Source organism: Lissotriton vulgaris, chromosome 3_1 (assembly GCF_964263255.1).
Source record: "Lissotriton vulgaris chromosome 3_1, aLisVul1.2, whole genome shotgun sequence".
Taxonomy (NCBI): domain Eukaryota; kingdom Metazoa; phylum Chordata; class Amphibia; order Caudata; family Salamandridae; genus Lissotriton; species Lissotriton vulgaris.
Genome location: NC_141689.1, coordinates 91860390 through 91880347, shown reverse-complemented (window position 1 = coordinate 91880347; position 19958 = coordinate 91860390). Strand labels below are relative to the sequence as shown.

At 51.2% G+C, this 19958-nt stretch overlaps 1 protein-coding gene across 4 annotated transcripts in view; it reads left to right on the top strand.

Moving 5' to 3' along the window:
* ADISSP (adipose secreted signaling protein) overlaps positions 1 to 19958 on the top strand; it is a 360219-nt gene that overhangs the window by 226661 nt on the left and 113600 nt on the right. For all 4 annotated transcript variants that reach the window (XR_015309257.1, XR_015309258.1, XM_086960133.1 and 1 more), the window contains exon 5: positions 1685 to 1823. Coding sequence is in view for 2 of the 4 variants with exons in the window: in XM_086960133.1 (XP_086816259.1) it covers positions 1685 to 1823 (139 nt within the window). In the remaining 2 variants the exon portion in view is untranslated. The remainder of the gene's footprint in view (positions 1 to 1684; positions 1824 to 19958) is intronic.

Below are 19958 nucleotides of genomic sequence, written 5' to 3'. Positions count from 1 at the left end.
TTGGTCCCAGAAACCTTTAGCTTCTCCATTTGGGGATAAATGTTTTTTGTTATCAAAAAGCTCCTCTCCTCTAACCCTCCAAACCCCACCTGGTGCTATTTCCATATGTGTTTGTAGCGGCTAGAGACATTTCACTCCTGTGTCCTTGAGAGTCTTGGTGCTGGTCCAGTGGATGTTCTCTCAACCACCGACCTTCGTCCCATTTACTCGTCCCTTCCCTTTAAAGCAATCCTTCCATGGATTCATTCCTTCTTGCCATTGGCTTAAGGCCTTTTCTATGGAGCCCTGTTCTTCTGTCACTCAAAACCTGTATTGGGAATTGATTCCCGAGAGGCTACCTGCATTTCATGAGTTTGGAGGCAAGCGTTCTAACATTTGCCCAAACCAACGCTACTATGATGGTAGTGGAGTTCATTTAGCAAATACCTCCATCATCAAGTCTACAATATGCTGAGGACAAAGTATTATCTCATGGCTAAAAGGACAAGAGTCTTGTTTCAATGGATTGTTTCTTTAGGGGCGGCCATACTCCAGACCAGCAGCTCCTATATAGGTCCGTAGAGCACAGTACGCGGTTTCTTATTCTCGCCAGTGAAGTTTTTCTTGAATTAATCGTGGAGACATTTACATTCAGCTGACCTCCCATGGATGTGCGTCATCCGTGTGGTATCTGCTGAGGTGGTCAGTGGTGTATTCATCTTCTAATAGTAAAAGCTGGTATGGCTAGATTTTAGGTGTGACTTCTGCCATTTTTTGTTTTTGTGTGTTCTGTTGCAGGGTGAATTTATCACAATGGCCAAAGTCCACTAATTTGTAACTATAGCGCTTGGACGTCAGTAGGAAAACCCACTGCAAACGTTTGATTAGTTGTCATTCCTGTTTGGTTGCAGGACAAGGTGCGCTTGGTGTGTAGGGTCTTTCCAGAGATTGCGGGGGTGAGCTGATCCAACGTATGAATGACACTCAAATGAAGCAATGACAGAAGGGCGCTGATCAAAGACTTTTACAAATTATTATTAATTTAAGTGTTATTTTTAGTTATTACATATTGATTATATAAGGTTTGTATACAGCAAAAAAAAAGCGGTCTCTAGGCCAGACCTAAAAGTGCGGCTAGCTATAGCAGGTCTAAAATAAGCGTGGACGCCCCGCGGAGCAGGAAAGTCCATCTTTGTGATTGTTTATCAATAAAAGGCAATTAAGAGCGCAGCACTGTGGCAGTGGGAAGTGCCCACCTTGAACCTGGATGCAGAGCCGGCACCATTGGACTCCATGTAGAGCCGGCTCTTGAATGATTGGTTCCTATTGTGTAGCGACACCTGCATGTGTACAGGACAATAGCCGCACCCCCTGAACAATACCATTTAAATATAGCCCACGCGTGGACACACTGCAAACAATGGAACACTGATTTACCCAGGCGTTCCTTTCTCTCAGCGGATATTTGTTTTTTGTTCTTTTTAATCTGCCTGCTCTTTGTATCCTGAAAATCTGGCATTGAAAACAATCTCGACTCTGCTGAGAATATCCATGTGTTACTTCCTTAGTTCGTGCTTTGTTGTTTTCTGCTTTTATTTGTAAATTCCGATGTTTTTAAACTTTGTTTGTAACTGTTTAGTGCTATCAACTGCCCGGCTTCTGCGTCTGCATCTTTAATTACTTTTATAATGCCTTTGTTTTTCAGGTGGGGTTTCTGAAGATATTGCACAAATATGAAATCACATTCATTCTACCTCCTGTACAGAGATTGGGGAAGGATATATGTGCTGTGCCTATAGCTAACATGCACCTCAAGGTGAACTGCATCACCCCAGTGCCTGAAGGTAATCATTGTTCATATATATGTATTTATTGCACATGCCACTGTGAGGATTGCTCCAGAAACAAAACTGGAGATACAGAGCAAGCCGCAATGAAAGGCTGGATTGGTATATGCAGATGACATAAAATATATATTTACATTACTTAAAAAAAACTAACGCATGTACTTAGATGTAACTCCCCAGTATTAGAATCTATACACCTTTTAAAATGTACGGATATTTTATTATTGATGGTGTTTAACCGTGTGATTACAATCTGATCTCGTTAAAAGTATGAATTTGTCTGTGCCATTAGCAACGCTCAGGTTAAAGCCCACCTTATCGCGTGGGGTCCATCAATTTAACCCTAGGTGTACCGTGATCAGGTTTTCTTTGCCACAATTCTGTGTTCCATTTATTTTACGTTTTTGAAGCACCTGTGGTTGGGGGATTAGACAGGCGACGTTGTAGAAAATGTAGCATTACTATCTTGTAAACCAGCAGTGTTTCCATTCTTAGAAGTGAAGGGTAGCATTTTGAGTATTACATTATAATGAGTAACTTTCAAGTTAGAGTTGGCCTGTTGTGGAAAAGACAAATCAACAAAGCTTTTGGAGTGGATAAATGGTCAGATGCCACTTAAAAGTCATGATTACACCTTGCCCTAGCCCCATTGATACCGCGCGAGAGCAGTGCTTACGGCACGATTCGCCGGGCGGAAATGGAGGTCTGAGAAAAGGCGTGCATTTGAAAGACTACTGTCCCTAGACTTCACGGCCATATAAGAGATTACTAAGAGGGATTTAGGCCGAACACGGTAACACCTGCCATGAAATTCGTTTTGGGTCTGTACGTCCTCAGTCCAATTTGTTGACTTCTTCTGCTACAGAATCAAAGAATGTTGTGTGTACATGGCCACAGATAGGTATATGGTAGAACATGAAGCAGACAGGTCCATAGGAGGTTAACCAAGATCTATGGAGAAGAACGAAGGTTTTGGGCGTTTTAATAGTGCTTACTGCATTCTAAAGGTTCTCTAAGCACTGTTTTCAATTTTTGATGTGAATTTAGCATCCATTGATTTTATCAGACTCGGCCAGGTCTTCCAAGTGCAGGGAGTTGTCCTCTATGCTGCCACACCTCTCTCTGGGATCTAATAGTATAGAGGCGTGTTGCTAGGGAGCTGTTCTAGCAAGGTATGAAGGAAACAAGGGCTGTGTATAGGGTTTTTGATGCAAAACTAATATGGAAATGAAGTTGGATCTCGCTGAATTCATGGGGTTTTAACCCTTTATTGTGGAGAGAATGTGAAAAAATATAACGGGCCGCCTCATTTATGAAACCTAGTTACATCTGAACAGCAACACTCTGCAGATTAAAGTGTAAAAGTAAACACGATTAATAAAACGGGTCAAGCTAATATTTTTCATAATTTTGCGAAGTGTGCCTTAGTGGCTTGTAATTTCATGGGAATAATCTATAAATATAATACATCTGAAGTCTATTCATTAGTCTGGTTAAATATCAAAAAACATATTGTTGTAGTGAGGCGTCTGATAGTTGATGTGTTTTGCTGGATCAATGGGAACGTCCAGAGATTCAGATACAGCTTTTTCGCCACTTTAGAGGGGAGGATTCAGGGTGATCTGTCTTAACCAGTTGAGACTATGTACAAGCCATGGCAGGAAAGATTGGGATGGTCTTCAAGTCTTTGCTCAGTTATAGTTTTTCAGGGCCTCTTAAGCAGGTTTTGAAATGTAAAAGGAAATGTGTTGTCAATACGAATTTCCAAAGGAGACCTCCCACCTGGTAAAATAGTAAGAGGTCATCTTTAATTCGCATCTAAGGGTTTTTGCCACTGGATTGCTGAAAACGCTGTCCGTTCAATATTTGGAATCCATTCGCTGGAAGATCACTTGATTGTTACATGGGATGTTATGAGGATCTTATCACGCAGTTTCCACACCCAGACTTAATGCAAAAAAAGAGTGGGCTAAGGGTGCAGTTGACTGTGAGGAGTATCATTCTGTTAATCCGTGGTTTCCAGAGCATGTTTTTGCCATTAAACAGGGGCATCTTTATAGTAAATTAATACTAGGTCTTGTATTGAGAATTCCATTTTCAGGGCAGTAATCGAGAGACCTAATTCACTTTGTCGCTGTAAGGCTCAACCCATACAAGAAATTAAACTATTAAATAAAGAGAAGGGGAATTTGTCCCTCACCCACTATTCTTGGAGAGGGGATTCTAGTACCAGCCAAGCTCTACAAATTCATCAAATAATCGTCTTCTAACCCAGGGAACTCTGGGCATGATCTGTTTGATCATATCTTCAATTCCAGCGTTCACCTCCTTGCTAAACCTTTTTAGTTTTTGGGGAAAAGAGAAATGAGTTTCATAGAAGCAAAGTTATTTGCGCAGGATTACACAGTGCGGTCAGTTGCGAGAACCAAATTTAGAACTCGGTTCTGGCTACAGTCACTAGACCACATCTCGTGCCACGTCGTTGGTTGCTGGGGGATAGACCAGCATAACATTCCCCAACCAGCAAATACTTTTGAAAGGCTGGTAGGGTTCAGGCTGGAGTCCGTAACATGTTTTTATCGGGCAGGTCTTCTGGTAACAAACACTGTACATCAGAGAGTGGTCGACCCTGGTGCAGCTCTATGCACGTTGCTGGAATTGTATGTATGGAGTATTAGACTGTTTTACAGGACGGCATCAAGAACTTGAAATAGGCAGTAGGGTAGCTAACTGGAGCTTGGCACGTGCTGGTGAGATCTATCTACATCTAGTGCACTGGTTTAAATTCCAGTAGGGAAAACTCATATTTGATCCTGGTGCAGTGCACACAGTGTGTATTACCAAGCTAAGGCAACATAAAGATGGTATGAGAAGGTATAGCATGAAAAAAAGGATGTGAACTGTGTGACACCAGAGGGATAGCAGTAGGAATCAGTTAGGGGAATGTGGGTGTGGTCTGGGCTAAGCAGCTTTCGGTCAGGCTGATCGTTCGTGTTTGAAGGTACTGATGAGGCATATGGGAAGTTGGGTTGTCTGGATGGGTCTTTGGTATGTGGGGTACATAATTTGTGTGTGGTAGAACAAGGCAGGGGTGTTAGATGATGACTGTATAGCATCATCAGATGTTTTCATCTGTGTCATCAGAGAGAGTGGAGGTGTTCCAGTAAAGTCTGATTAAGGGGGTGACCGGCTCGGAGTCCTCCCTGAATGGGATGCATGGGGGCAGGATATCAATGTCATTAGCTAGGTGGGAAGGTGTATTGATTGGGCGCACCCTTTTGGGACTCCCAATTCTAATCCCGAGTGCGGGTTAGTAAAGGATGAGTGGTGCAGGGTGGAGCTGAGCAGTTTGTGTGAAGTCGGGAAGCACATCAGGCGGAGCAGCAGAGGAAATTCGTAATGCAGCATTAAGCAACGCTGGAAATAGGTGGTCAATTAAGATAGACATCCTTCCGAGGACTGAATCTTTATCTTTCCATTGTTGTAGATGGAAATGGTGATTCACCCATTAAATAGAAAGGCGGGAGCTAGGTTTGTGGCTATGGGCAAAGTTGGATGATGATGAAACATTAGGGTTCACTGTGAAAGATGCCGGTCCAAGATGAGGTCTTAGAGATAAAGAAGATAGACTCCGTTTTGAGTTTCCCATGATGCCCACTGATCTATTGATCAAGAAAGAAGATTTCCGGAGACTCTCGGTCTGATTCTTTCCGGTGTCCATGTGGCGCCCGAACGTGTGCTTGGCTGAAGATGAAACCACGTGCAGTGCCAGGTCTGTCTGTATCTTCATAACGTGGTTTGGGCTTGGGAGAGACAAAGAAAATAAACTAGTACAGTTGGAAGGAGGGCAGTGCTCGGGCATAAAATATAACTATCTTATAAACTGCTTTTACTCTGCTATGCTGGGTTGTCCCCGTGACCTGGTTGTTCCGCTAGCCTGGAGGAAGGGACTTTGAGTGCCAGAGGAGTACTTATTACCACACACATGTGTGGAGTTCATCCCTGTTGTGTTAAAAGTGAAAGAGTTTAGAGATGCAATAAGAGCGGGTGTTGTGCAGGTGGTCGTCAGTGGGATTCATTTTTGGAGCCTAGAACTCTGACCAAGGAGAGAAGAAAAAGAAGCTGCCGGAGTCTTGAATACGAATCGAAGCATGCCATGGCAGCCTTTGTATTAAGTATCCCCGGCATCAGTCCGCACCTGCGGCTGGATCCTATGAAAAGCTTTTTGCCCATTCATTTTAAGTACAGAGTAGGAAAGAAAGTAAAAAAGTCACACTACATCTGCTGTGATATAATCAAACTAGGTGCCAAGCCAACAAAGCATGCGTTGACGTTCATGTTCCCCTTTCGTCATATATATTCAGTTTATTCTTTGTCCAGTTTGACGAGCTGCCATAGAGAACAGTAGAACTGCGTCCTTCAAATGAATAAAATGAAGCATCTGCTGGCGTTGCTGTTGCTTGTGTTTGGCAGAAGATACAAATTAAACAGCTGTGACTTTTGGCAAGGCAGTAATTTGAAGACTTCCAGAGACATGCTCTCCTATCTTTTGGAAATGATCTCGGTGGGAGCCTGAAGTTATCGTAAGGGTGCATCCTGATGGTACAGCTTGCTTCACTCCAAAACTGTCTTGATTGATTCGATTGGTTTCAAGTATACATGGTGTCTTCTTAACCTGTGTGACTTCTGGTAACCTACTGCCTTGAGTTGGGGAGGATTCAAATGCTAAATCCACAACAGAGAGTGAGTGGCAGACTCGAAATGGTAGCTGGTTTCTCTGTGAACATAAACTTGTGGATGTCACCCAAAGGGCTGTCTTATATGTCTCACAATGGCCTTCACTCCCAGTCACCACCATGTGGCCCACTGATGCAGCATGTTTATTTATTCATATCTATGGCATCAAGACTTCGCCTGGAGTCAGAAGAAAAGATCATCCTAGTTAATATTTTGGGAACACCGTAATGTATTTCGGCTAAAGGACATTTAATCCCTCATCCAATCTGGAGGACAGAGAACAGGTTATTTGTACTCCCCCTTTCTCTTCTCCCATGCTTAGTATGCAGGTGGGAGTTCCTCAGGGCTCTTCTCTGAGCCCAACGCTTTTTAATCTGTACATGTCCCTCTTAGCACCACAGGTGGAGGCCTATGGGGCCAAGATTATTTCTTACACTGACGATACTCAGCTGATGTTCTCCTGTAATAAGGGCTAAGACTTTGCCGGGGGCGCGATCAGAGCATGCCTCACCGAGGTCTTCAGGTGGCTGGAGACAAATCAACTCAAGTGCAATTCTGATAAGTCAAAAATAGTTTTGCGGCCTGCCCGCACTGCAGGACTTGAGCCAATGATGGCCGTAGGAGTTCTATGCCACGAGTGTCGCCCAATCCACAGTGAAGAATTTGGGAATCTACATTGACAATGCCCTCTCTATGCGCTCACAAGTACAGGCCATAGTGGGGTCCTGTTTTGGCCTCTCCGGATGTTGAGAAAATTCCTTCCGCTCCTCCCACTGGACGTCAGGAGGATAGTAGTCCAGGCACTGATTACGTCCAGATTGGACTATGCGAATATCCTGTATCTGGGCCTACCGGACTTCCTCCTGCAGCGCCTGCACGTGGTGCAAAACTCAGCAGCTAGGGCGATTCTCCGTTTAAAACCTAGGTCTCATATTGCCCCTCATCTCAAGGTCTTTCACTGGCTCCCGGTGAGGGAACGTATACAATTGAAGGCCATCGTACCTTTTTTTAAAGCACTCCACTGTAATGGGGCCAGTTACCTCGAGTGACTTGTCTGCTGCTACGCACCAACAAGAGCACTCAGATCAGCCTCTGTGGTTTATGCCTGTGTCCCTAATTACACCTGGCACGCACTCTTTTTATTGAAAACTAAAAAAGGAACACTACAGACAGAAAAAATAAAGCTCAGGTGCGCACATTACATTTCCAATCACTTGAGGCATTGTGGCAAAGTACAGAATCAAATACACCAACATTTAATGCAGGTAGCTTGGAGAGTCCTGTGCCTCTGGTACCAGTATCGGCGTAGGTGGTTCACAAATGTCCCCTCTATGACTATTCCATGTGTTCCAAATCTTACCCCATTTTTTGTGGCAGCCCCTGGCCACATAAACAGCTCTTTCTCTAATAATGCACCAGTCAAGGTCATCTGCCCATTTGGTGACTCGGGCGGCTGACTGGCTCCCCAGTGCTGGGCTATGTTTCATTTAGACACCATATACGCCAACGTCACCCACTGTTTCTGATATGCATTTAAATTTGTAGGCTCCCACACATTCAGCAAACACCTCCGGCCGCAGCTCCACTCCCAGGCCCCCCCCAGTTCATCATGGATCTTCGTCCAATACAACGGTATCTCGACACAATGCCATAGAGTATGCATTAAAGTGCCGACTTCCCCACACTTTCTCCTACAATCTCCGCTTACAGCTCGTACCAAACGTGGTCCAGTTTTGCAGCGTGAATCTTTCTGGATTCACTATGCGGTGCATATTCCGCGGTCTTGTGGTTGGGTCCGGATTCGTAGTCTTTTCTCTTTTTTTTTTTTTTTTTTTTTGTGGCCCAGGTGGGCGTCGGCGTCACCCTTCCTTGGGTGTATTTCCGGTGACGTCGGCATGCTTCCTGCGGAAGCTCCCATCCCTGGGCGCCATCTTCAGATTCTTTTTTCCGCGGTCGGGTCTGGATCGTTCCCGTTGGGCTCCAGACATTTTTGGAGAAAGTACTGCAAAGCGAGAAGTTCGAGAAGAAATTAAAAGAAGAAGACCAAGGAAGACTTCGCAGACCATTGGCGAAGAGAGAAGGAGGAGAGAACGTCGAGAACTTCGACGATCATCGACGTCCACGCGGTCAGGGAAGCCTGAAACGCTCGAGGATGGACAACACGCCGTTCAAGTTCTGCCCGAATTGCAGACACAAGTACGCGCAGAAAGATCAGCACCCGGTGTGCAACCTTTGCCTACCGGTGGACCACAGAACCGAAGACTGCAACGCCTGCTCCGTCTTCGCCGCGAAGACCCTTCGTGTGAGGAAGAGCCAGAGGGTAGCACACGCCACCCTCGGAGGAAAAGCCCCGACGCCTTCGCTGTACGACCTGGGGATGTCCTCAGAGGAAGAGGACAACGCTGCCGCCGAACACGACAGCTACACGGTCGTAGAGACCGATTCCAAGAAGACGCCTGATAAGGTAGGAGACTCGACGTCCCACAAGACCACGAGAGACCCTGAGTCTCGAAAGAACGAGGGCCAGACCCCGAAGGCGCCGACGCAGCGACATCTGCAGTCCGCGACCGCACACAGGCCCAGCGGATCCTCAGAGAAGGAGTCCCTGGCGCCGAGAGCTGTAGAACAGCAGAAGGCTCCGAAGATCGCCTCCGAAAGGGGCCGGGCTGTTGAGCAGCAGAAGGCGCCGAAGATCGTCTCCGAAAGGGACCGATCGGCGTCGAGGGAGAAAGACCCGAAAGCTTTGACGACGTCCAAGGACCCGAAGCCAAGTTCGACGTCCAAACCTTCGACGCCGAGAGTCTCGCCGCCGAGCCAGGTGACGAAGAGAGGGGCCGAGCGTTCCGAGGCCGAGAACGCGGCCGAAAGGGAAAAGAAAAGACGGCGTTTGGAGGCCGAGATGGCGAGCATCTTGCAGCGGAAGAAGGATTTCGACGCAGAGATGAGTACCTTTACAATTCCACACAAGACCAAGCACGTGGTGCTAGATCTGGTCGAAGAGGAAGAAGAACTCGGCGACGGACATGGCCCGGCCGCCGAGATGGTCGACGACCAGGGAGATGAGGAGAATCCCTACGAGGATTACGGCTATGACGAGGAGGAGGGCAGTAGGTTGGACGCCGAGTCGGCCACCTCTGACCCCATCGAGGAGGATTACCTGGATATCGACACCGAGAGCCCGGAGGAGGCGGTCGACACATACCCCTCGAGGCCCTCGCCGCCTGACGACATCGGGGCATACAATTCGGCGATACAATCTGCCGCAGCGGCATTTAGGTTAAAGCTCGACGAGGAGAAGCAGAAAGCAGACTTCCTGCTCGAGACTTTGCTCCCAACACAGACAAGGAGCCAGTTCCTCCCAATGCTCGAGAGCGTCTTGGCTCAAGGACAAGAAGCATTCAAGGAGCCCGCAACATGCAAGGCGGTAACCCCTAGAACAGAGAAAAAATACAAACACTCCACGAAGGACCCGGCCTACATTCGAGGCGAGGTCTCCGCAGACTCCATTATCACGGCCACGGCTAGGAAGAGGGCCAACGTATCCACTACCTCGGGCCCACCACCGGATAAGGAGAGCAAGAGGATGGATCTGGTGGGCAGAAGGATCGAACGGAATGCTGCGACCCACTGGCGCATGGCTAACTCCAACGCTCTTCTAAACAGGCACATGTACCAGATCATGGACGGCCTGGGGCACTTGGTGAAGGACCTACCCCAGGAGGCCAGGCAGAAGGCCGAGATGTTGGTCGAAGAGGGGAAAAATGCGGCAAATTCTTGCCTTAAGACGGCCCTGGACGGGGCAGACACCGCCAGCAGGCTGATGATGATGGGTGTCACGGAAAGGAGACACGCCTGGCTCAGGATTTCAGGGTTCAAACCCGAGGTGCAACACAGTATCCTCAACACACCGTTCAACGGCGACACGCTCTTCGGGGCAACTGTGGACGAGAAACTCAGCCAGCTCAAGAAAGATAATGAGACGGCAAGGTCTATGGGGGCGTTGCAGTTCAGAGGCAACAGAAGAGGCACCCCGTCACGGAGGCCCGGCGGGAGAGGTGGAAACCAACCAGGTACATCACACCAGGTTTTCCAGCAAACGCACCAGGCAGACTCACAGGGACAGCAAGGTCAGCAGAAACAGTCCTGGCAGTACCAACCAAGAGGTCAGTCCTTTCGAGGAAGAAACGGACGTGGCCAGAATAGGAGAGGGGGGCAGCAGCCCTCCTCGAAGTGACTCCACAGAACTCTGGGTGCCCAGCCACAGAAAGGACCCGGGGGGGCACCACGTACCAAGGGGTCGGGACAATCAAAACACCTACGACCACATGACACCAGTGGGAGGAAGATTGCAATTTTACCTCCAGGAATGGAGAGAAATCACATCAGACAAATGGATCCTAAACATCATCCAATTCGGGTATTGCCTGGAATTGGAGAAAAGGCCAACAAGCAGGAAACCAAGGGGAAGACCGCCAGCAGGAGACCAGCTGGCGAGGCTTCAGGAAGAAGTAAAGGAACTTCTGCAAAAGCAGGCCATAGAGCGAGTCCCATTCAAGGAAAGGAACAAGGGAGTCTACTCGACGTACTTCCTGGTACCAAAGGTAGACGACAAGATGAGGCCCATCCTAGACCTGAGGTTCCTCAACAAATTCATAAGAACACAGAAATTCAAAATGACCTCCCTGCAGGAGGTGCTACCGCAACTGCAGGTCGGAGACTTCATGGTCACGATAGACCTCAAGGACGCCTACTTGCACATACCGATGAACAAAAAGCACAAACATATGCTCAGGTTCACAATCGGGGGAGGCCACTACCAGTTCACAACGCTGGCCTTCGGACTCAAATCAGCACCAAGGGTATTCACGAAGTGCCTCGCAGCAGTTGCTGCACACCTACGAAGACAGGGGATACACGTATACCCTTATCTAGACGACTGGTTGGTGAAGGCGAGTTCGTACCAAAGGTGCAAACACCACGCACAGACAGTGACGAGCACGCTCATAAACCTGGGGTTCTCCGTCCATTGGGAAAAATCGTCAATGGAACCGGAGCAAGTGAAGACCTTCCTGGGGGCAGTGATCAACACCGTGCAGGCCAAGGTGTTCCCCAGCGAGAAGAGAGCAAGGGCGCTGGTCAAGGAAACTCGCCTCTACCGGAAGGGGCAAGCTCGGACAGCGAGGACGGCGAGCAAGATCATGGGGATGATGGCATCATGCATCCACCTGGTGCCGAATGTGCGGCTACACATGAGACCCATGCAGGAATGGCTCCAGGAACAGTGGTCACAGGCGTCAGGCAGTTGGGAGGATCTTGTGGTGGTGACGCACGCAGTGCAAAGGGAGATGACATGGTGGACCATGGAGAACCTAACAAGGGGAAAGCCTCTAACACCCCCAACTCCGACAGTGACCATCACCACAGACGCATCCCTGAAGGGATGGGGCGCTCACATGGAGGAGCTCAAAGTGAGAGGACTGTGGACGCCAGCAGATGCGACAAAGCATATCAATTACCTAGAATTGAAGACAATCTTCCTTGCACTGAAAGCCTTCCAGACAAGACTGTACAAGCAAAGGGTGTTACTGCAGACAGACAACACCACGGCGATGTTCTACATCAACAAGCAGGGTGGAACACAGTCAACAACGCTTTCAACACTGGCACAGGAGATATGGAGATGGGCCATCCCTCTACAGATAGACCTGCTAGCCATACACCTACCAGGGAAGGAGAACATTCAGGCAGACTGGCTGAGCAGACAGACATCGGCATCCCACGAGTGGGAGCTCAATGCTCAGGAAACGAGGTGGTTATTCAACAGGTGGGGAACGCCATCAGTGGACCTGTTTGCAACACGCCAGAATGCGAAATGCCAGTACTTCGCATCCAGACTACCCGAAAAGGGGTCCCTTGGGAATGCCCTATGGATAGATTGGTCCGGGACATTTGCCTACGCTTTTCCCCCGATACCACTGATACACCGAGTACTGAGCAAGTGCAGAGCGAGCAAGATGACCCTGATACTGGTCGCGCCACAGTGGGCGAGGCAGACATGGTACTCGCAGATCATGGAGATGTCACAGAGTGCACCCCACAGATTCGGCAGAAGAAAGGACCTGCTCTCCATGCAGAACGGAGAGGTGCTGCACCCAGAGCCAGAGACCATGAGCCTAGTAGCATGGCTCCTGAGGACATAGAGTTTGCACATTTGAGACTGCCAGAGAGCACCCTCAGGGTCCTTCGGGAGGCACGGAGGCCGAGCACACGGCGGTGCTATGTCGCAAAATGGAAAAGATACACGATGTGGTGCAAACGTGAACAACTTCACAAGAAAATGAAGAAAGACTCCACAGTGCTGCGATACCTGACACACTTGCTGGACAAAAAACTCAGTTCATCCTCCTTGAGGGTTCACTTAGCGGCTATAGTAGCCTACACAAGGGGTGAGATGGGCAGGAGCTTCTTCACATCCCAGGTTGTCAAGAGGTTCCTGGAAGGAGCGAAGAGGATCGCACCGCCCAAGCGGGTGCCACCACCAGCATGGAACTTGAACGTAGTTCTCACGGAACTCATGAAGGAGCCCTTTGAACCACTGCACAGGGCCTCCTTAAAGATGCTAACCATGAAAACAGCCTTCCTAGTTGCTATAACGTCATTACGCAGGGTAAGCGAACTACAAGCGCTGACGCTACAGGAACCCTACATACAAATACATAGTGATAGGGTTGTGATGAGGACGGACCCACACTTCATGCCGAAGGTGGTCTCCAGGTTCCACATGAACCAGTCCATACAGATACCGAGTTTTTTCCAAAAACCAACCAATAGCGCTGAGCGAGCTCTGCACACCTTAGACGCCAGAAGGGCGGTCATGCATTACATTGAAAGGACAAAGGAGCACAGAAAAACGAAGCAGTTCTTTGTGTCATTCGCCAACAGTTACATGGGCAAAGCAGTAACGAAGAACACTATTGCACGATGGATAGCACAGACGATTCAGCTCTGCCACAACAGGGCAGGACAGGAACTAGACGAGGGAGTGCGTGCACACTCCACTAGGAAGAAGGGGGCCACAATAGCCTTCCTGGCTAACACGCCCATACAAGACATATGCCTGGCGGCAACATGGGCTTCAGTGCACACGTTCACAAAACACTACTGCGTGGAGGTGCAGATGAACAAGGAAGCGCAAGTCGGACAAAAGGTGCTCCAGCACATATTCAGACACCAGAACTCATCTTCCACCCAGCCGCCACGGAAATGAGAAACCGCTACAAAATCTATGCACAGCATAGTGAATCCAGAAAGATTCACGCTGCAAAACGAATAGTTTCTTACCTGTCGGTGTAGTTTTGCAGCTTGATGATCTTTCTGGATTCACTAGCGAACCCACCCACCTCCGCCAGAAAGATGAGGCTGGAGAGAAAAGGGGTGGTCAAAAAAAAAAAAAAAAAAAAAGAAGATGAAGAGATAAAATGGATTTTACATACAAGGCGGTTAAGGAAAAATCACCTACATAGAACATTGCCATCACTTCGGAAACGAAGGAAACACGAAAAAAAGAATCCGAAGATGGCGCCCAGGGATGGGAGCTTCCGCAGGAAGCATGCCGACGTCACCGGAAATACACCCAAGGAAGGGTGACGCCGACGCCCACCTGGGCCACAAAAAAAAAAAAAAAAAAGAGAGAAAAGACTACGAATCCGGACCCAACCACAAGACCGCGGAATATGCACCGCATAGTGAATCCAGAAAGATCATCAAGCTGCAAAACTACACCGACAGGTAAGAAACTATTCGTTATATAGGATCTATGGAGTATTTTTAGTTGCACCAGTCGAAGCCGCATCTGGATGGCAGCCACCTTTGGGGAGGAGACCGCCTCCGTCCAATCCTCATCATCTAATTCTAACCCATCAGCACTCCATTGAGCTCTAAGCCCCACCAGTGGGTTTTCCATGTTATTAATCAGTTTCCTGTATATCAGGGAAATGGTTTTTTGGGGAACAAATCCATCCAGCACTCCGTCCTCCAGGGGCGATGTCTCCGGGAGCACCGTACCTTTAGGGATATGAGTGGCCAGGGCGTGCCTCACCTGTCGATATCGATAATATTCGTTATTGTGTAGACTATATTGTTTTTTGTGGGACTCAAAGGTGTGCACTGTATCCTTCCCCCATACATCTTTTATTTGAGCAATCCCAAAGATCCCACCTGTCGAACCCCTTCGATCTCCACAGACTACCCAGCTTCTCAGAGATCAGGAGGGGAGTGGCTAGCGTCAATTTGCCTTCCCACCCCAGACCTTTATTAGCTGCGTGCCACACCTGGATAGCATGCGCAGTTGGGCCGGACTATGGAAACCTCCCGGGCCTGGAATATAGAGCCCTCACTATCACCCCCCCACCCCGGTCCATAGCATAGCCTGGATCTTAAGGGAGTCCATAAACAATATGGTTCACTGTGGCCAGTTGTGAGGCCCAATAGTACTTCCGCAGATCTGGAATCCCGATTCCGCCGTCCTACTACGCGAGAGTAAATTTACCAAACGCTATTCGAGGCCTACCATCCCACAGGAGCTGTCTCTGTAGGGTCTTCATCGCCCGGAAATACGCCGCCGGGACCGGGTCCATCGAATTCTGTAAGACATACAAACACCGAGGCAAAGCCATCATCTTGAAGAGCGTAGCTCTCCCAAGCAAGGAGAGCGGAAGGGTTTTCCAGCGCTCCACGTTCTTCTTACATCTATTCAATGGGGAGGTCAGGTTATTAGCATACTGTAACTGGATTGAGCGTTGTTAGACGGACCGGGAGGGTCGGCCGAGGACAAGGGGAGAGGTCTCCGGGGAGAGCCGTCTCCAGCGATCGTACAGACGAGTAACTTCCCCCCCACAGAGGTACACCACACAGAAGTAAGGTTTAACGTTCTTTATAAGTAATTCAATAAGTACGGTGGAATGGTACACGGAGGTCTGGACTCAGGGGTCCCCTCGATTCTAGTCTCTTGGTTTGGGGAGAAGGGGTAGCGGGACAGTCTCGTTACCAATCTGGTAGATGCGATGATAAGATGGATAGCTCACAATCCTCGAGCTCGGCGTTCTAGATGATCGGGCCGCGGCGGAGCCAGCAGGTCCCGAGAAGGTGGTAGTTACAAACGGTCCGCGGCCACGCCAGCATGTCCCGACGAGGATGAAGGCTTCAGAAGGTTGCGGCAGCGCCAGCAGGCAAGACGGTAGTTCGCAAGGCAGGACTACGGCAGCGCCAGTAGTCCGTCAAGGATGAGTTCTTCACTGCGTCCCTCGACTCCAGGATACAACTGCCTTCCCGCTCTGGAGCTGCCCCAGTTATAGGTCTGGCGCCCTTTGATGTCCGGACCCTCGCACTTGGAGGTCGGGAGGTCCGGGATGAGGGAGTCCAGACACCCAACAGGGGGGTGGAGCCAGCGCCTGGGGGAGCTGGGGGCGATCGGCACCTGGCGGGGGAGAGCCATCGACACTTCTTTCTCCCATTGACCTGCCAAGTGGTCCGTTCACCTCCTGGGTGGATGGTGGTGCCGGGATGTCGGGGCCTGGCCAGGCCCAGGGTTAGGGTCGATCGGAGGCCACGCGGCCTCGTGGTGCAATGTCCAAGATGGCGCCCAGGCCGGGCGAGGGGGCCGGTAGTGATTTGGGCCCATGATGCAGGGATGTCCGGGGGCAGGGGTCCCGTATGAGACGTATGAGACGGGGAGCGGGTGGTTACTGTGGATTACACCTGGAGGGCCGGGCTCGGGCCTTGTCATGCGGGGAGGGAGCAAGCCCTTCACGTGGCCTGTCCAACATGCGTCCCCCCCAGCTGAAGGCGGGGAGAGTCACCCATCCTCTTGGGGACTCTCCTCGTCGAGGCGGAAAAAGCGTGACAGGCCATCTGCGTTGGCGTGGTCTTGCCCAGGTCGATGTTCCACAGCAGGGAGATGGACCAACGCAATAGTTTTGGGTTTTCCCCCCGCATCTGCATCAGCCACTGCAGGGGCCGATGATCTGTCTGCACCCGGAAGTGGGTACCAAAGAGATAAGGCCGGAGCTTTTTGAGGGCCCACACCACTGCGAATGCCTCCCTCTCGATGGTGCTCCAGCGTTGCTCTCGGGCCAGGAGACGTCTGCTGATGAAAGCCACTGGTTGGTCAAGTCCTTCGGGATTCAACTGGGAAAGGACTGCCCCAATGCCATAGTCGGAGGCATCCGTTTGGACGATGAATTCCCGACTGTAGTCGGGGGCCTGGAGCACAGGGGCGGAGCACATGGCGGCCTTCAGCTTCTCGAAGGCCGCTTGACAGTCTGGGGTCCAGTTGACCTTCTTTGGGTGGTTTTAGGGATGTGAGTTCTGTGAGGGGCCCCACAATGCTGCCATAGTCCTTCACGAACCGCCGGTAGTAGCCTGTGAGTCCCAAGAAGGCGCGGACCTCGGTCTGGGTGATGGGGGGCTGCCAGGACTGGATGGCAGCGATCTTGAGTTGCAGAGGGGCCACCAGACCGCTTCCCACCTGGTGTCCGAGATAGGTCACGGACCCCTGGCCAATTTGGCATTTGCTGGCCTTGATCGTGAGGCCGGCCCGTTGGAGGGCCTGCAAAACCTCTCGGCGGTGGTTGAGGTGGTCGGACCAGTGGCGGCTGTACACAGCGATATCGTCCAGGTAGGCAGCGCTGAATTCCTCAAGTCCCGCCAGGACCTGGTTCACTAGCCGCTGGAAAGTTGCTGGGGCATTCTTCATGCCGAATGGCATGACCTTGAAGTGGTAGTGGCCATCAGGAGTGGAGAAGGCAGATCGTTCTTGGGCCCGGGGTGTGAGACCGATCTGCCAGTAGCCCGCTGTCAGGTCGAAGATGCTGAGGTAGCGGGCAGCTCCCATGCGGTCGATCAGTTCATCTGCTCGGGGGATGGGATGTGCGTCGGTTCTGGTGACAGCGTTCAAGCCCCGGTAGTCGACGCACAACCGGAGCTCAGGAGTGGTGCCGGGGGCGGCCGCTTTGGGGACCAGTACCACTGGGCTGGCCCAGGGGCTGTCTGAGGGCTCGATGACCCCGAGCGTGAGCATTTTTGCCACCTCCTCCTGGATGCAGGCCCGTACCCGATCTGGTACGCGGTAGGCCCGATGTCGGATAGGGGGACTGTCTCCAGTGTCCACGTCGTGCAAGCACCAGGGGGTGACCCCTGGGGTGAGGGAGAACAGGGTTGCGAACTGCAGTAGGAGGTCTCGGCAGCCTTGGCGCTGTTCCGGGGTGAGGGCCTCTGAGAGTCGGACCCCGTCCACGGAACCATCTTTCTCCCGAGTCCGTAGGAGATCAGGGAGTGGTTCGGAATCCTCTTCGGCTCCGCTGTCTGTCGCCATCAGGAGGCAGAGCTCCGAACGCACAAAGTGGGGTTTTAATCGATTGGCGTGGAGGACCCGGAGGGGGTTCCGTGCAGATTCCATATCGATGAGATAGGTGACAGGGCTCTTGCGCTCGACCACTTTGAAGGGCCCTGTCCACTTGTCCTGCAAGGCGCATGGTTCGGTGGGGGACATCACCCACACTTGTTGGCCGGGTTCGAATTCGATGGAGGAGGCATTTTGATCGTACCACCTTTTCATGTCTTCCTGACTGGCCTCCAGGTTCGCTTTTGCCATTTCTCTGAATTGCCTGGTCTGATTGCGTAGGGTCAGGAGGTACTTGAAAACATCTGGAGGGTTCTTCAGGGGGGGCATCTCCCAACCTTCTTTGACTAGGCTGAGCGGCCCTCGCACAGGGTGTCCGTATAAGAGTTCGAACGGGCTGAAACCAAGGGACTTCTGGGGGACTTCTCGATAGGCAAAGAGGAGGCACGGCAGTAGCACATCCCACTGGCGACGGAGGAGCTCTTCCAACCCCCCAATCATCCCTTTGAGCGTGCGGTTGAACCGCTCGACTAGTCCGTTTCCTTGAGGGTGATAGGGGGTCGTGAACCGGTAGGTGACCCCGCACTGTTGCCAGAGGGACTTCATGTATTTGGAAATAAAGTTCGTGCCTCTGTCGCTGACGACTTCTCGGGGGAAGCCCACCCGGGAGAAGATCCCCATCAAGGCCCGGCCGACCACCGGGGCTGTCACAGTTCGCAGGGGAACAGCCTCGGGGTAGCGGGTGGCGTGGTCCACCAGGACCAGGATGAACCGATGTCCTTGTGCTGTACGGGGGTTCAGGGGCCCCACAATGTCTATTCCCACCCTCTCGAACGGGGTGGTGACAACTGGGAAGGGTTGCAGAGGTGCTTTGAGTTTGCGGCCGCTCTTCCCGCTGGCCTGGCACGTGGGGCAGGACCTGCAGTGGTTGAGGACGTCGTTTCTCATCTTGGGCCAGAAGAAGTGGGTCACCAGGCGACTGTAGGTTTTGTCTTGACCCAGGTGGCCAGCCAGGGGGACATCGTGGGCCAGGTTCAGTAAGAAGTCTCTAAAGCGGAGGGGTACCACTAGCACTCGACTGGCCCCTAACTCCGCGATTCTCTGTTCGCTGTACAACAGGTCGTTGTCCCAATAGACCCAATGGGCCCCGGAGGTATCCCCTGCGCTCTGGGCGAGGGCTTGTTGGCGGAGTCCCTGGAGGGAGGGACAGGTCTTCTGCTCTTGACAAAACTGTTCCTGGGTGGGCCCACCTTCTTGACGCCACTGAGCCAGGTCGGGAAGGTCTTGGGGCTGAGCGAGCTCTTCGGGGGTTTGCTCTTGAGGGTCGGCCCGGTCGGCGTCTTCTGCTGGAGCGACCGGGGGAGGAGGTGCTGGCCATTCTGGTTCTTCAGGTCGGGGGATGGCACGGGCGGCCATGGACCGGGTGGTTACGCACGCCCAGTCCGGGAGGCCCAACATCCCCAGGTGTTCTCTTCTCTCTACGGCGGCCCACGGGGAACTCTCAAGATCATTCCCCAGGAGACAGTCCACGGGGGCATCATCTCGGACCGTTACCTTCAACATGCCGGAGACTCCTCCCCACTCGAAGGGGACGCAGGCCATCCGGCATAGACTCTCCGAATTGTCGGCTGAACGGACAGGGCAGAGAGTGTTCGGCAGGATCTGTTCTGGGGTCACCAGGTGACAGCGGACGGCTGTCACACTGGCCCCTGTGTCACGTAGGGCTTCGGCCCGGCGTCCATTAATGTTCACCCACCTGCTGTACTTCCTGGTGTTGGCGGGTAGGGGGGCCCGCGGGACCATGTCTCTTCCCCCTAGGCATGCTAGAACCATGGCGGCTGGTTCCCACTCTTGGTGTTCTTGCTCGCACTCCTCTTGTTCTTCGGAGATTTGGTCTTCCCCCAGGGCGGCGGCAGCCATCTGGCGGGGTCTCGGAGTCTGGTTCTGTGGGCAGTTCGGGTCATTTGCGTAGTGGCCGACTCGCTGGCATCGGTGAC